The sequence below is a fragment of the Protopterus annectens genome, chromosome 5.part0 (genome assembly GCF_019279795.1).
Source record: "Protopterus annectens isolate FY-2018-M chromosome 5.part0, PAN1.0, whole genome shotgun sequence".
Classification (NCBI taxonomy): Eukaryota; Metazoa; Chordata; order Ceratodontiformes; family Protopteridae; genus Protopterus; species Protopterus annectens.
The window spans coordinates 728,662,627-728,679,742 of record NC_056735.1 but is presented as its reverse complement, the minus strand read 5'-3'; the positions used below and the strand labels follow the sequence as shown (position 1 = coordinate 728,679,742).

At 40.3% G+C, this 17,116-nt stretch overlaps 1 protein-coding gene across 2 annotated transcripts in view; it reads right to left on the bottom strand.

Moving 5' to 3' along the window:
• The window catches only part of WWC3 (WWC family member 3), a 1,641,181-nt gene that overhangs the window by 104,033 nt on the left and 1,520,032 nt on the right, over positions 1-17,116 (bottom strand). For both annotated transcript variants that reach the window (XM_044072574.1, XM_044072573.1), the window contains exon 20: positions 993-1,085. In XM_044072574.1, coding sequence (XP_043928509.1) covers positions 993-1,085 — 93 coding nt within the window. The remainder of the gene's footprint in view (positions 1-992; positions 1,086-17,116) is intronic.

Sequence of the window (17,116 nt, the reverse complement as noted above, 5' to 3'; positions counted from 1 at the left end):
GACTACTTGGAAGTGATTTTGGTTTGTAAATAAATTAAGTTGTTTTGCTCCTTTATTCCTAATGACAGATGCACTGCATGCTGCCACTTGTGAAATATGCCATCATTCCACATTTTGGAAAAGGCCTATTCCACTCTACAGACTCTCCTTATCTCCTTTTTTATTAAATCCCCCATGCCCTTTTAGTCAGTTTTTAAAATTTCTTTAGCTTTCCCTTCACCATATTCTTAAATCTATCACAAAGCTTTCTAGACCTGTTGCATAACATTGACAGACGTTTCTGCATACTCTTCGATCTCACAATATCCTTGTGATTTGAATGTAAGAATTAATACATGCTCTCCTTTGTGCATACACTGCATTGATTGATTTGTTTCCCTTGTCTATACTAGATGGCCTTGCATTAATCTTCCTTGCCTATTTTCTGGATTGTGATACTATTGTTGCTTATCACACATTATGTTATTATGGTCTGTATTGCTAATTCTTGCTTATTTTACTAGAGCTGCAGCTTTTCACCTTAGGCCTCCACTTTAAATGGGTTCTGTCCACGTTGGTATCCTGGGTCAACAAGTAATAAACAAACAGTATGTCAACTAAATAAAATTATATTAGCTACACAGAAATCAGGATGAATTGAATGTTACAGTGGTAGTTAAACAGCCTTTCCAGTTTCAAACTCCAACTTTGGAAGCAATGAGAACATTTATGAGACACCCCCCACAATCCGGCTTGGGTAGAAACATACACTAAGGAGGAGACAAGATAGCTATGAGACTATGTACACATTATTCTCTTAGGGTATACTTTTGAAGTTGCTCCATTCCAAAGACTGCATGTTGACCCCATCACAATTGCATTTTAGGACCCATCTCCCAAAGAACAAAATCACTCTGTAAGTAAAATGGCTATCTACAAGTGGTTATACAAATCTGGTCTGTGCAACAGCAATCCTGAAAGAAATATTTTAATGTACATGTTAGTCTTCTTACCTGTTTATAACGCAGGGTGCGCCTCTCCAAAGTATTTCTGATAAAGGGTGATTTTCGGGGAAGTGTCGAGCTGTCGCTGTCACTGCGATAAAGCTGTACAATAAACAGGGTATTAATTAGCAATGGTGATGTTTTCATCTGTAATTCAGCTTTACTAACACCTGCATACCTCTCATCCTCAGTGCAAAAAATGTGAACAAAGCCATAAATAATGGGAGGACAAAGACCAATAAGTAGGGACAATTTTTAAATATCAGCCTTATAAACTTTGAAAGTTGATAAAATAACAGGTTTTGCATTAGCACAAATTTTCTAAAGGGTACAAAGTCTGAAACTCAAATGTCTACCATTACTTTCTGAATTCAGACCTCAATGTGAAGAACATACCAAAATATGAAGCTAAAATCTAGACATTCTACAAAAATATGGACAATTGAGAGCTATGAACACCTGTATATTTTCTTTTGAAATTATGGTCGCATACAACTTTATGATACTGACGTGATATAACACTATTTTCAGCACATTTTCTATCAATCATTTTAAAAATGTTTTCAAATCAAGTTAATATATGAGGTATTAAAAGCTGTCCAGTAGCACTAAAAATTGTAATGTTCAAACAACCTGATTTTTTTTCTAATGATGACCAAACTAAACACTCTACTTACCATGATGTGCTGACAGAATATTCAGTAAATAACATAAATGCTTTTGCTATTATCAGTTAATCTACAAGAGAACCTTTATTATTGAGTCTAAGCTTGAGTTCAATCTCTCTTCCTTTCCAGCATATATTTTCTGTATGTCCCAATGTTCCTGAGACATGCATCCTCTGCTAACTGATGAACTGGTCTAGTGTTAGTCTATTCTGCACAATAACAGAAAGCATAGTGTGTGAGCCTACTAGTATACCCTCAACCACTGCCAGACCTCAGTCCCTGCAAATCTACAGTAGATAAAACAATGAAGATTTGATTTCTGCACTGTTAACAAGTAACATGCAGATATATGTTTGCCCAAACTACAGAGAACCCCAACAGCAGTGGCTGAATGTTGCAGCAGTCTAAATGCAGGGTTACAACAGAAGACTATTTCATATTCTGCAAGGAAAGTCTCTTCAAAGATCAACTGTTACAACTGTTACACTAAGAATGTGTCTGCTAAATTTAACATCAGCAACCCTCCTTAGTGGTTCAATGACTATAGACAGATCACTAACAGTAAAACCAACAGAGTGGAAGAAGCTGGGGCCATTTTAAAGGAAAAGATTTGAAGGTTTGGGTCATGAAATACTGAGGTACAACCTGGGGTGCAAATAGTGAAGTCACAGTCAAGATAACAGTGTTTTGTGCAGGCCTAAATGGATAACAAAGTGGACACGCTACAGATGTCTGCAATGGAGACTTTTTTAAAACAAGCACTAGAAGCAGCCATACCCTGGGAATTGGCCTTTGAAAGCAGAATTTTCCATACAGTGTTGAGCTACCATATGACAAAATATGTACAGTTAATGCTGTGCTACTAAATGGCAGAAATTATGCAGTTAACATCCCTGGTGAGCTTGAGATGGTTCTGTTTTGCAACTGCCAATCATTCCATATCCCAAGCAAAAGAGATGAACTCTCTCTCCATCTTCCTAAACATCTTGTACCCATTTCAAGTAAAATCTGAGGTGATGCTGCCTATCCTGGATGTGAAGGGAATGGTCTCCCCTAGCTTCTGTTCTGCAGAAAAAGGTGGTGGACGATACAAGGACAATTCTAACAATGCTTTCAAGAGAAACATTGGTTTTACACAAAGAGAAACACTGGCTTCACACAAACCAGTAAAACAGCAGATATTATTCCCTAAACAACAAGGCCTGCAGTTAGGCAAATGGGGAAATAAAAAGGTTTTTCAAGATGTAAAAATAAATGTCACTAAACTAGGTGGTTCAAATGGAGGGCAAATGAGTTTGATGATCATCAATTCAGGTACTATGGAGAGGTCTTTAAAGGCAGGTAACTGTAAGCTGATTTAAGAAACTTCATCAGCTGCTGGTACTGTGCCACAGTTCTACCATCCACAATGTCAGGATGGGCAGAAAGAGCTGGACCAAGCACCCTGACCATGAAATTGCAGAGGTCCAAACATTTTCTGGGCTTTAGACAAGACAGGACCACCTGCAGACCAACAAGCTACAGTAATATGGGACACTACTCTGTCCAGATGAGTGACCTCTTTTGCTAGGCAAAGAATGGAAGGCTTCCTGGCAGCTTCATCTGCTTCTGACACCCTCATTGGGTGATCCAGTAGGATTAGAGGGTGTACAGCAAAAGACACATGCTAATGTGAAGCAGGTTGTTGGCACATATCATAGGTGTCTTCCCTGAATATTACTGAGGCAGTTTCCTGTATCACTGCATACTTGAAAAACTTAAACCTCACCCTTTCTGGTCACTGAGATATGATAAGGATAATTTCTGGTTAACCTTTTTGGAATATTTTTTGTGAGAAATGGAATTAAAGGGGATGGAGAAAAAGCACACAAAAATTTCCCACAGCACAGCATGAAGAACATAGACAGTTCAAACTTAATTTTCCCTACATTACTAAATAAAACAGTGGGAGAAATGTATTCAATTAGGTGGAAAATAAGCTGCTCTGCAGAGTGCCACATAACCAGAAGATCTGAACCAGACACAGCTCCAGAATATTCAGCATCAGAAAATGACAGGTAGGATGGCACAACCAGTAGGCTGGTGTTTATACTATGTCTGGGATGTGAACTGCTGAGAGGGTGATACCTCCTTCTATGGTCTACTGCCAAACTCACACTGGCTATCTGAACCAGATCTATGAATGCATTTTGCCTTGCTTGTTTAGACACTGCATGAAAAATTCTCTGTTGGACAGAATTAAGAGGCACAGTACAATATTTTTTTCTCCAAGTTCTCCAGAACTAGAGAACTACATTTTGCTCCAACTGTTTGAAGTACAGCCCCCTCTCCAGATGGACGACTTCCTCTACACTGTGGAGAAGATGAAGAGAGATTCATCCACACCTTTTAAACATCCAGTAATACCTGCAATGTACAGCATGGCAAGAATGTGAGGCCAGTCTAATGGTTGGCAGGGAGACTCTACTCCTCCATAGAAAGGCAAGAGGGTTCTAATCTGACACAATCCATGAGCATATAGTGACTTTGAAACCAATGGAACTTCACAGTTCACTACTACACCTGTTGCCGCAGGCATGCAAATGGATGAGGAAGAACATAGCAGCCATTGAGTCCAGAAGGCACAGGAGGGTTTGAGCTTGACTTTTCTTCTTCTTCTACATCCTTAGTTAAGTTGCCAAACTCATGACCTACAGCACCTTCTTTGGTGACAGGAATAATCAACAGGGGAAGTTTCCTACCTCCATAACAAAGATCAAAGTGGATGCAAGCAAGACGTCTCTTAAGTCTACCAGGACCCAGTCATCATTTAGGGGAACATATGGAGTTCCCTTTTCAGTAAGGATTCAGATACCACATCTAACACTTTGGTAAACACTCTGGGTACACAAGTAAGCGAGAAATTCCAAAGGGTAGCACTTTGTACTGAAACAAATGCACACCCAAAGTGAACAGAAGGAACCTTTTGAATGGATCCAATACTGATGTGCCAAAATGTATTTATTTATTTTATTTATTTATTTATTTATTTTTACATTTGTTAATCGGGTTATTCTGTCTGGGTTTTTAGAAGCCCTTTTTCAGCAGAAACCCGAGGAGAAAAGCTCTCACAAACATTTTAAGTAAACAAATAGTAAGAACAAAGATAAACACAGATCACGTTTTAAGTATACATACTTCTGAAGTAATTACATAACATGCAATAAAGGAATATACAGAATGGATGGAAATACAATACAATACATATGTCCTCTGACACCATCCAGGAGCTGTATAGAAGCACAGGCATATACCACTAGAAAGTCACCATCTGGGACTTCAGGCACCAGGTGTGCTCACTGAAATCACTAAGGTCCAGTATTAAAAAGAAGCCTTCTATTCCACCTGCAAACTAGAAAGAGGTTAGAGCAAAACTAAAGCTTCATTCTGAATGAGGGTAGCTTCTTTGCTGTTTTGAGAAATACAGTCTGGGTATGCTCCATCAACTTTGCTTGGTCTCTGAGAGGAGCCCTTTCTGGGAGGGGGCCCTGACAGTTCAAAGATATGGTATTTATGACCATATCTTTGAACTGTTACACATACGGTATTTAAGACCATGTGAAGAAACCACCGGTCCATTCTGATGGTTTTCCATGGTGGAAATGGCCTGCAACCAAATAATTATAGATATGATATTGTTGACCATGTGAAGGAACCAGTAGTCTATTGTGATGGTTCTTCATGACTGAAATGGCATCCATCCTCTTCAACATGCTGACCAAATAAAAAAAAAATCCTCCTTGAAAGAGGCATTGAGAATAAACTGTATGAGCTCATCCTTAAGGGAGAGCAGTCTTAGGCAGACCATCATTTGAAGGCACATCCCTGAACATCCACCATTAGCTACAGCAGCTTTTCAGTTAAAACTACAGTGAGCTATGTGGAAGATCACTCTAGATTCAACATACAGAGGTCTAACGAATTTCTCAGACTCGGGGAAAGAAGAGACTTTTTTAGTGCTTAGCCCACTATGAGGACAGTGATATGAATTGTCTGACACATAGCTGAGATCTGCAAGTTCCAGTGTCGCAGAAAAAACAATACGGTCTTGTTTCACCCTGTTCAAGGCTTTAAACACCTTGTATGGTGACATGGTGGCAGTGTATTCTGGTGTCTTTTCTTTATGCTGCATTAAGGAAATGAGGTAGAAGTCAGCAACTGCATGCATGCTCAGGATCTTGCTCCATACAGCTCGGACTTGCACACCAAAGAACATTTTCTGGGTGCGTCTTGGTTGCACATATAGCATCCTTTTTTTAAACAAGAAACATTTTGGTTAAATTATCAATTATGACATAGGCAATCACCCATTTATATAAATGAAAACAAACCATATTAACACAATCTTAGTTGCAAATATTTTACATCATAAAATGTATTGACATAATTTTAGTTGCAAACATTACACATCACTTATAATCTACCCAATCATTGTCAGCCAGACATTACATAGCTCATTCTAATCCTGCCTTCTTTTAAAACCCATTCCTGCCCTATGTCTTCTTCCCACAATTCCCATTTATCCTATGTAATTTGCTCCCACCCTTTTCCAAAGATCCCAATTCCAGTTGTTTTATATCTGTTACTATATTCACTACTTCTAGTTCAGTTGGTTTAGACTTTGATTTTCATTTTCTAGTAAATGTTTTTTTTTTGGCAGCCACCATAATTAGACTCATCAAGGCCTTGTCTAGGCAATTCTGATTCTGTATCATAGCTCTGAAAAATAATTTCCCTCATTAAACCAGTTTGCTCACCCAGTACCTCTGATAGAGTTCTCTGCAGGGAATCTTTAAAGTCTGCCAATTCATAACACTCCCAGAAAGTATGTTCCCAATTACCTCTTTCTTCCCCATCACAACTCCAACATTTGCTGTCTACTCAGGAAAAATTCTCCAGAGTCTGCCTGGGGTAAAACAATGTCTATGTAAACATTTCCAAGACAAATTCTAAATCATCTATATTTTATTGCATATTTGGAGACAACTATATATCCCCCATTGTTTCTTTGTGAATTGCTTATCCAATCTCTCTTCTCAATCCTTTCTAACTTCCTCTCACTGATTCTTATAGTTAATATGCAATATTTTTATATGCTCTACTAATTATATTAATTATTAATGGTTCATCTCCCAGGCCCATGCTTACACTTATTAAGGGTATCAGAACTTGTCAAAGATTTGTGATGCAAGGCTAGGCTTAAAAAGGCCCTTGTGGTTATTTGTCTAGTAAACACCTATGAACCTCTCTCTCTCTCTTTTTTTTTTGTTAACAGCAGCTTCTGTTGTAGATTCTACTAAAAACTCTCCCAGTGCTGATCTTTCATTTATAACCTCCCTATTTCTTTCTCTTTGCCTATACTCTGCTGTCAATCCTTGACAGGGAAGGCAATCTCCAACCTGCAATCCAAATAAATTCTTGGCATCTTTCCATTATATTACCTTTCCCTCTCTAGTTATTTGTTCTGAATACCTTGTTTCCTTTGCCAGTTTTCTCCAATAAATTCAGCATCCTCTTGTCTAATGTCTGTATCCCTAATTCCAGTCATCCCTATTGGCAGAATCTCCTTTCTCTATTCCTGTACTGGCTTAGTTCTTACAATACTTTCTGCTACTTTATGAATATAATATTCTGTATGATTATTGTTATTCTCCTTAAAGATCTGCATTCAAAATCCTAGCCTCTCTTGGTTTCTTGAATCTCCCCCCAGTTTCATCATCACTTTCCACTTTGAATTACAGTTTTCTGCTTGTGCTATGTATAGGAGCCTTCACTGTGTAGCGCTGAAATATCCCTTCAACTCGGGTAATCCCAAACCACCCTGTTCTGTTGGAAAAATCAACTTATCCCACTTGACTCTTGCCATCTTCCCCTCCCAGATAAAATCCTTCAGCTCATTATTAACTGCCATCCACAACTTCTCCTCTGGTTGATAAAAATATGTCTGACCTGTATACAAGATTAAAGGGACTAAACATTTTAACTGCTTGTATCTTACTCTCCATATCCACATAACAAAGCTTCCAATTTCTCAGTTTTTGTATTATCTTTTGGTTAGTCTCTTCCCATATATCCTTAGCTGCCACATGAGAATCATTTTAATCCATACTCCTAAAGAATTCATTTTATCATGTCCCCATAAATATGGATATAGATATATGAACCAATTCGTGTGTGGGTACATAATTTACCTCTACTGCCTTTGTTTTAGCTTTATTAATTGTGTATCCTGAAACAATTTGAAACTGTCTCAAAATGTTCCACAACACTGTGCTGTTTTCTGGTTTTATCGGGTATAAAACAATATCATCTGCAAAAGAGCCAGTTTTTCTTGAGAACCATACCAATCATATATTTTAATTTCTGAGTCCCTTATTTTCTTTGCTAATGGTTCTAAATATAATGCAAATAACAAAGGGGAAAGCGGACACCCCTACCTGCTTCCTCTGCTCAAGCAGAAATTATCAGAGAAGAAACCACCCATTTTAATTTTCACCTCCAATCCTTCATATATCCTCCTAATCAACCTTATAATTTTATCAGTAAATGCAAAAGCTTCCATCACCCTGCTCATAAAGTCCCGGCTTACTCTGTCAAATGTTTTCTCTGCATCAGTACATACCAACAACAATGGTATTTTCTTACCTTCTACTTCCCTCTTTCATATCAGTGTTCTGTTAATGTTATCAAATTTTTGCCTCCCCTCCACAAAGCCACACTGATCCATATCTATCAATTTTGGCATCACTTTTGCCATTCTTTTAGCCATTACCATCTATTCCTGGGGACTTTCCTGCAGACTGGTTATACATCTCCATTTTTATCTCATATCCTCCTAGCCTGTTAGTAATTGAGCCTCATCTAACTCTAACCTTGGCAAATTTAATTCTTCCATAAACGTTTTCATTTGTGTCTTTTCTTGATTTCCATATTTCTCTACTTATACAGACTTTCATAGAATTTCTGAATTATTTCTAATACTTCTACAGGATCTCTTGTTATCCTCCTCGATATGGGCTCACTAAGCTTGGTGAGAGCCCTTTCTAGTTTCTGTTACCTGAATTGTTATCCTAAAGGTTTTTGTGCTCTAGAGTTATTATCAAAAAACAGTTGCTTAACAGCGATCTTTCAAAACTCATGCATAGTATCAAGGCAAACAAAACAAAAAGAATTCCAATGGCATACACAATCTTCACGCTAAAAAAATGATGAATTATTGAGTATAAAAGCACAAAACATGCAAAACATTATGACTGAGCACTTTTACCTCAAAAGGCATTATCACAGCCGTAAGTTTTCATTCAAAACACACCCGAAATACTGACTTCATTTCCCCTTTTCCAGTACTTTCAAAAATTAGATATTCAAACTGTTTTTTGTTCAGGTTTATTTTTAAACTTTATTCATTTTTTATTTTTAATTTTTTGATTTAAGTAAAACCATTGACAGAACTGAAAATGTATAGGTATGGTAAGGCTTTAATTTTTGAAACTACTGAATAAGAGGAAATGAAGTCAGTATTTAGGGTGTGTCTGGAATGAAAACATATCACTGACATCCTGTCTTGCTTTATATAAGTGGTACATTTGAGTTATCTCTGCTTAATATCAGAGCTTTGGTAGGCTAACATCTACCTAAAATCAGCTGGACGTATAAGTGAATTTAAGTACACTTTTATCTGCTCTTTTGCATATAGTACTGTATTTCATTTATTTGTTTGTGTTTTTCACTGAATATTAACTCAACTGAAGTTGTGGTTGTCTCTCTACAGAGTACTTTTTAGAATTTCTGTGTAGCCATTGATAGTAGTGGGGGCTAGTTTCAGCTCATCACTGACATCCTGTCTTTCCTGATATAAGTGGTACATTTACAGTTATCTCTGCTTAATATCAGAGCTTTGGCTGGCTAACATCTACCTAAAGTCAGCTAGAAGTATAAGTGAATTTAATTACACTTGTATCTGCTCTTTTGCATATACTACTGTATTTAATTTATTTGAGACTGCGGTGGTGGTGTTGCGGTAGCGTTGTCGCCTCACATTAAGACGTTGTCCCGTTCGATTCTTAGCTAGAGCGTCTTCTGTTTGGAGACATGTGTGAATGGGCGTACCTTCGTTGAAGGTTGTGCATCAGAGCTGGCAACTCGGCACATAAAAATCTGCTGCCAATCATTAGCGGACCGGAGTTCCGCTGTGGTGACCCCTAACTGGGAAAAGCCGAAAGACGCATTCACTGTATTTAATTTATTTATTTGTGTTTTTCACTGAATATTAACTCAACTGAAGTTGTGGCTGTCTCTCTACAGTTAGTTCCTCACCCACCCTCCCTGTTCTTGTTTTGGTATTAATGTTGGTGGCTTTGAAACTGCCCACCCCTCTTGTAGATTTGTATTTGGATACCCCTTCTGGGCTCATCTTATTTGCTCACTCAACTGAGTGCAGTGACATCATATTCTGATTTCAGGCACTCCTACTGTGTACAAAGAGAGCATCTGGGAAGGACAACCCCTGTAACCTCTTAATCCTGCTCTGTTCCTTCCCTGAAAAAAAAAAAAAAAAAAAATATATATATATATATATATATATACATATATATACATCTTATTCATCCGCTCTTACTGTAACTATCTTAGCTGCTCTTCTGCGTGCTATCTGTTCAGTCGCTCTTACTCTCCACTTATTACTGTTTGTTAGTAGCCTTCTAACTTACTGCCTTCTGCACTTGTTTTTTAGTCATTTGTTAATTTAATTGCATTTATTTGAACTGTATTTGCCATAGAGTTGTTACACGCTTGGGTGTGCTGGCCTGCACTACAATTTGCTGTTTTAGCTGCTTTTCCATAAAAAAAAAAAAAAAAAATTCTAAACTTGTTTCCTGCCTTTCCTGTAACTAGTCAAGTCCAGGCACAGACTTGCTGTATACAGGACTGTTGGTAAGCTTTTGAGCCCCCCAAGCCTTTCTGTGTTGGAGGGAAACCTTCTAGCTTATCAGTGGGAGTGGTAAGGACTAGCTAGCCTATCTACCATGGGAAGAGTGGGTTTTGGCCCTGAAATTGTAGTTCATTGGCCGTTTGGGCAGTTTTTCCATCTCTATCTACTTTCTGGTTAAAAGCCTATTTTGTATTTGGTCCCTGCCTTTCCTATAACTAGTGTAATCCAGGTACAGATTTGCTGTATACAGGACTGTTGGTAAGCTTCTGAGCCCCCCCAAGCCCTTCTGTGTTGGAGAGAAGCCTTCTAGCTTATCAGTGGGAGTGGTAAGCACTAGGTAACCTATCTACCACAGGAGTGGTTTCTGGCCCAGAAATTATAGTTTATTGGTCGTTTGGGAAGCTTTTCCATCTCTTTCAACCTTCTGATTTAAAAGCCTGTGTTTGCGTTTGTTTCCTGCCTTTCCTGTTACTAGTCTAGTCCAGGTACAGATTTGCTGTGTCTAGAACTCTTTGTAAGCTTCTGAGCCCCCCAAGCTTTTCCGTGTTGGAGGGAAGCCTTCTAGCTTATCAGTGGGAGTGGTAAGCATCAGGTAGCCTATTTACCACAAGAGGAGTGGTCCCTGGTCCAGAAATTGTAGCTATTGACTGTTTGAGCAGTTTTTTTCCATCTCTTTCAACTTTCTGGTTTGAAAGCCGCACTTGTGCCTGTTTCCCGCCTTTCCTATAACTAGCCTAGTCCGGTTACAGAGTTTCTGTATCTAGGATTGTTAGTAAGCTTCTAAGCCCCCAAGCCTTTCTTTGTTGGAGGAAAGCCTTCTAGCTTATCAGTGGGAGTGGTAAGCACTAGGTAGTCTATCCTCCATGGGAAGAGTGAGTTTTGGCCCAGAAATTGTAGTTTATTTGGCCATTTGGGCAGTTTTCCATCTCTTTCAACTTGCTGGCTTAAAAGCCTACGTTTGTACTTGTTCCCCGCCTTTCCTGTAACTAGTCTAGTCCAAGTACAAATCTGCTGTATTCCGGGACTCTTTGTAAGCTTCTGAGCCCCCCAAGCCTTTCTGTGTTGGAGGGAAGCCTTCTAGATTATCAGTGGGAGTGGTAAGCCTTAGGTAGCCTATCTACCACAAGAGGAGTGGTTCCTGGCCCAGAAATTGTAGCTACTGGCCATTTGGGCAGTTTTTTTCCATCTCTTTCAATGTTCTGGTTTAAAAGCCGCACTTGCGCTTGTTTCCCACCTTTCCTGTAACTAGCCTAGTCCAGATACAGAGTTGCTGTATCTAGGACTGTTGGTCAGCTTCTGAGCCATGCAAGCCTTTCTGTGTTGGAGGAAAGCCTTCTAGCTTATCAGTGTGGGAGTGGTAAGCACTAGGTAGCCTGTCTGCCACTAGAGGAGAGATTCGTGGCCCAGAAATTGTAGTTTATTGACCATTTGGACAGTTTGTCCATCTCTTTCAACTTTCTGGTTTAAAAGACCACATCTGAGCTTGTTTCCCATCTTTACTGTAACTAACCTACTGGGTAGCACTCGAACGTCTTAAACTGATACAAGCCTTCTAGCTTAGGAGAGAGACTTTGGAGTGATTAAGTATCAGTTTTCTGTACTTTCTTGCTGTACTTAACTGTTTTCCGCTTAAACACACATTTTCCAGCATTTATTGTGATTTAAAAGCTTGTTTTTTCACATATTGTACTTATTTGATTGCCTGCACTTTTAAAAAGTTGTTTTTTGTTTAAATAATTTGTTTAACTGTTGTAGGCTACACACTAAAGTGCGATAGCCTTTTCTGATCATTTGTAGTTGTTTAAAGCTGTTTTAAGTGTATTTTTTACTGTTTTTGCCTTATCTTTTCAAAAAAACAAAAAACCCAAAAAATTCCTTGTTTCCCACCTTTCTAAGCTAGTATAGTCCAGATTTCAGGCTAGTGCTGAATTTAGGGCTGTGATACTAGTTTCTGACTTGCCCATACCTTGCTTGGATGGAAGGAGGTTTCTCTGTTCGCCTGTGAGAGAGGGGAGCTTTGGGCAGCCTGTCTGTCCCTGGAGGAGTGGTTCCAGCCCAGAAGTTAGTAGTTTGTTGGCTATTTTGGGCTAATTTCTATCTCTTTCATTTCCCTACTATAAAAACCCCGTTTGCATGGTTTTGCACACCAGGCAGCGCTGGTTAGCTGTGGTTAAATTATTCACGGCTCCACTAAGTCTCCTCTTCAGTTTTTCCCTTGAAACTAGTATAACTCTCAGCCTAAGCACTCAAAAAGCATCTTACATCCCAGCACTTGCTCAGACCTAATAGCAAGCACTAATATACCCTGACACTGATTGCCCAGCAGGGCAAGGCTCTTTATTCACCCCTCATTAACCAAGTGACTAAGCAGCTCACCTACTATTCAGGCATGACCAAAGGGCAACTTCAGGTGAACTCTCCAGTCCACCTGTTGAATCTGGGTATCCTCAGGCAATGTTACAACTGCCTCAAGTACACAGACAACCCTCTCCTCCTACCACAAAACACTAACATATGCGAGAGATGCAATTATACAGCCAAACTGGAAGCTAAGCTGTCTCTACCCAAGACTGGAACAGACAGTCAAGAGGAGAAGGTTAACACTTGCAGCACAACTCCAGCCGCACACAGACCTACTAAAACAGCACTGGCAAAAAATACACATAAATACACAAAATCATACTCTGAGGCTCTAAATAAAAACCTGGAAAAGCATCAGAGACCTCCAAAGCAGACACCCAAACAACCTGCACTTCCTGTCACAAGCCAGACAACACATAAAACACAAAATCAGTGTGCCGCACAATCACAGCCCTTAAGGCGAAATAACATACCTAACACACTAGTAATAGGTGACTCTATAGTCAGGCACACTGATGTCAGACTCACTAGGCTGGACAAGCAGAAGGTTACTGTTAGCTGCTGTCAAGAGCCGGAGTCCGCCACATAACACAAGCACTCAGGTCACTCCAGAACAAGTACAAATATGACTCTGTCATTGTTCACGTTGGTGTGAATGACCTGAGACGTACCTCCCTGGACTACATGAAAAGAGACATGGAAGAGCTCTCTGATCATGTAGCCCATGCTGGTATGACCCTGAACCTGAGTAGCATCCTGCCCTCACCAAGAATGATACCTCAGTATAAAGAAAAAATTATCAATTTCAACAACTGGCTAAGCTTCTGGTGTCATTCAAAGGGGATCCAGTGTCTGTAAGCCTGGGACGACATGCTCAACAAGCCGCGTTGCTTCGCAAGAGATGGCTTGCATCTGTCACCCCTAGGCTTTTGAATACTGGCCAAGGCTCTTGCTGCCCCCATAGCGCCTTTTTTAGGCAAGGCTCAAAAGTCAAACCCACCTCTGTAAACAGCACAATTAACAAAAAACTGAGGGTTATACTACTCAATGCCAGAAGTTTAAATCTCAAAATGCACGCGCTCGAAGCACTTCTCAGTATGGAGAACGTTGACATCTGTGCAGTCACTGAAACCTGGTTCAAGGCTCCAGAGAGCACCCCAGCACTACCACGCTACAACTCATACCACACATTTTGGCCACAAAACATGGATTGAAACACAAAAGGAGGGGGTGTATCCATATTCATCAAGGATACCTACACCTCCAGGTTAGTGGCACAGCATGATACCTCTGACATCGGGCAAATCTGCAATGCAAACTGTGGCCTGCTACAGATCATCCTCCATGACCCAGGACCACCACTCCACCTTTCTGGCGACACTGGAAAACACGAAGGTCCTACCAAACACCCTGATATTGGCTGATTTCAGTTACCCTACCATTCACTGGGAAAACTACTCGAGTACAAATTCCCAGGTCCAGCGCTTCCTGGAATTCATCAACTCAAATGCCCTGGATCAGCTGGTAAACTCCCCTAGCAGAGGTGAAAACATATTGGACCTGGTCATCACCAACATGGGCAACAGGTGTTCCACACCGGAGGTCAACCCGTCACTGGTTAGATCAGACCATAAGCTAATCCCTCTGGATGTCCACACCCCACCACCACCCCCAGCTAAGGAAACCACAGTAAAAAACTTTTCTAAAGCAAACTTCACCTTACTTAAGACAGAGGTGGTAAGTTTCAGAGCCCCCCACGCTAAAGGATAACACTGCCCAAGATGCAAAAACCTTTACAAATACACTCTATGAGCACCTACAAGGATGCATGGATCGTGCCATCCCTAGCAAAACCAAGACTCACTCCTCTAAGAGAAGGAAACTAGTTTGGTGGATCCTTGCAATAAACAGGCTATACAATAGAAGGAGGAAACTAGTTCAGAAAAAAAGCAAATCCCAAGAAGGATAGACATCCCTGATCAGTATCAGTAAGAAACTGAGGTCCCTCATGAAATCATCCAAGGCTAACTTCGAAAGAAAAATAGCCAAGGATTCAAAAGATAACCACAAATCCTTCTTTAGCTATTTTAAGAATCTAAGTGGCAACTTGCAGATATGCACTGAACTAGTGCAAAATAGCACAAAATATACTGAACCTACTGATATTGCCAACATCCTGGCAGATAGATTTAATGCAAACTTCACCCCCCTCTCACCTGTAAAAGGGCCCACAACAATACTGGAAAAGTGTAGTGTCTGAAAAATCACAGATGCACAGGTGAAAACAGCCCTTTCAGGAGCCAAAAACAGCGTCAATGAGACCAGATGGTGTCCCAGGCTGTGTCTTGCACGAATTACAGAACGAACTAACCCCCCCACCTAAACACGCTGTTCAACCTCAGCCTCTGCACAGGCTTCATGCCCATAGACTGGTGCACAGCAACAGTTATTCCTCTCCACAAAGGAGGGGCCACAACTGACCCTGGTAACTATTGCCCCATAAGCCTGACTAGCCTGGTCTGCAAGACTATGGAGCACATCATCATGGAACTCATTAACAAAGACATTGGGATCCTCCAAACACTTGACCCGACCCAGTTTGGCTTTGTTAAGGGCAGATCATGCCTACTATTATTTTATTTATTTATTTATTTTACATTTGTTGACCGGGCTGGTCCAACTGGATATATGTCCATTTTCAGCAGAGGTCCGGGGAGAAAAGCTCCACATGAAAAAACATTAAACATTAAAAAAAATTAAACATTAAAAAAGTTACAAATCTTGCTCAGAGAAAAAATAATAGTATCATAATAGTATTTTTACAGTGGCTGCAATAAGCAAAAATAAGAACATCAAAGGGTATACAAATTGAACAGTAAGTTTTTGAAAAGATTTGTAAGCAAGATAAATGAGAGCACTAGGACCTAGTACTAAACCTGGTTGACGTCTTCGAGACAGTCACCAAGGCCATAGACGAGAGAAAGGTGGTTCACACAGCCTACCGTGACTTCGCCAAGGCTTTCGACACAATTCCCCACTCGGGTATTACAGAAAAACTCACCAGCCTGAACATAAACCCCTATGTCACGAGATGGGTTGCCAACTGGCTTACAGACAGAACTCACACGGTAAGAATAGCGGGCTCCAGGTCTGACTCTAAACCAGTCAGAAGTTGTGTCCCGCAAGGCTCAGTCCTGGGACTCCTACTGTTCGGCATATACTTCTCAGAAGTACAGGCAAACACAGGAGGACTATGGCTAACCAAGTTCGCCGATGACTGCAAACTGGGAGCCATAACTGACTCTCCAGCTGACATGGACATCCTCCAAAAGGGCCTTACTGAGACGGACACATGGTGTGAAAGTCATGGCCTCAAGCTAAATGCCAAAAAATGCATAGTCATCCCAATTGGGAATAACAAAACACCCACGAATTACCACATAGGTGGCAGCCCCCTTAATACAGAAGAGGTAATAAGAGATCTGGGGACCCAGGTAGACAGTAATCTCTCCTTTGACAATCATATTGCCAAAGTAGTTAGGAAATCCTTCTATGTGACCCATCTAATTACTAAAGGGTTCACATCTAGAAATAAAGAGGTTATAGTACCCCTCTACTCATCACTCATTAGACCCATCAATGCCCCATTTGGGATGTACTTCACAAGACACCTCCAACAGCTGGAAAGACCACAAAAGTACCTCATCATGAGGATTACTGGTCTCAAACATATGTCCTATGCGGCCCGACTGAAAAAACTCTGGCTGTATTCAGTGGCATATCTCTTACTCAGAGGTGATCTCTGCCTGACTTACAAAGTCATGTCCAACTCAGAACTGATGGACATGCTCCACCTAAAGAAATCCAAGTCACTGCGAGCCACGCGCTCTAGTGAGCTAAACCTCGCCAACAATAAATAGAACATGCTGGATTGATAGATTCCTGTCACAGAGAATCCCCATGCTTTGGAACAAAATTCCAAATTACATCAGGCAGAGCCCCTCACTAACACTCTTAAAGAGAAACCTTGACGAGTGGATGGGTAACAGAAAATACACCCCTAGGATCACTTCACTGGCTCTGCTTGACAGAGGATCAATCAATGGGGCGGCGAAAGCCGACACACTCTGGCTAGG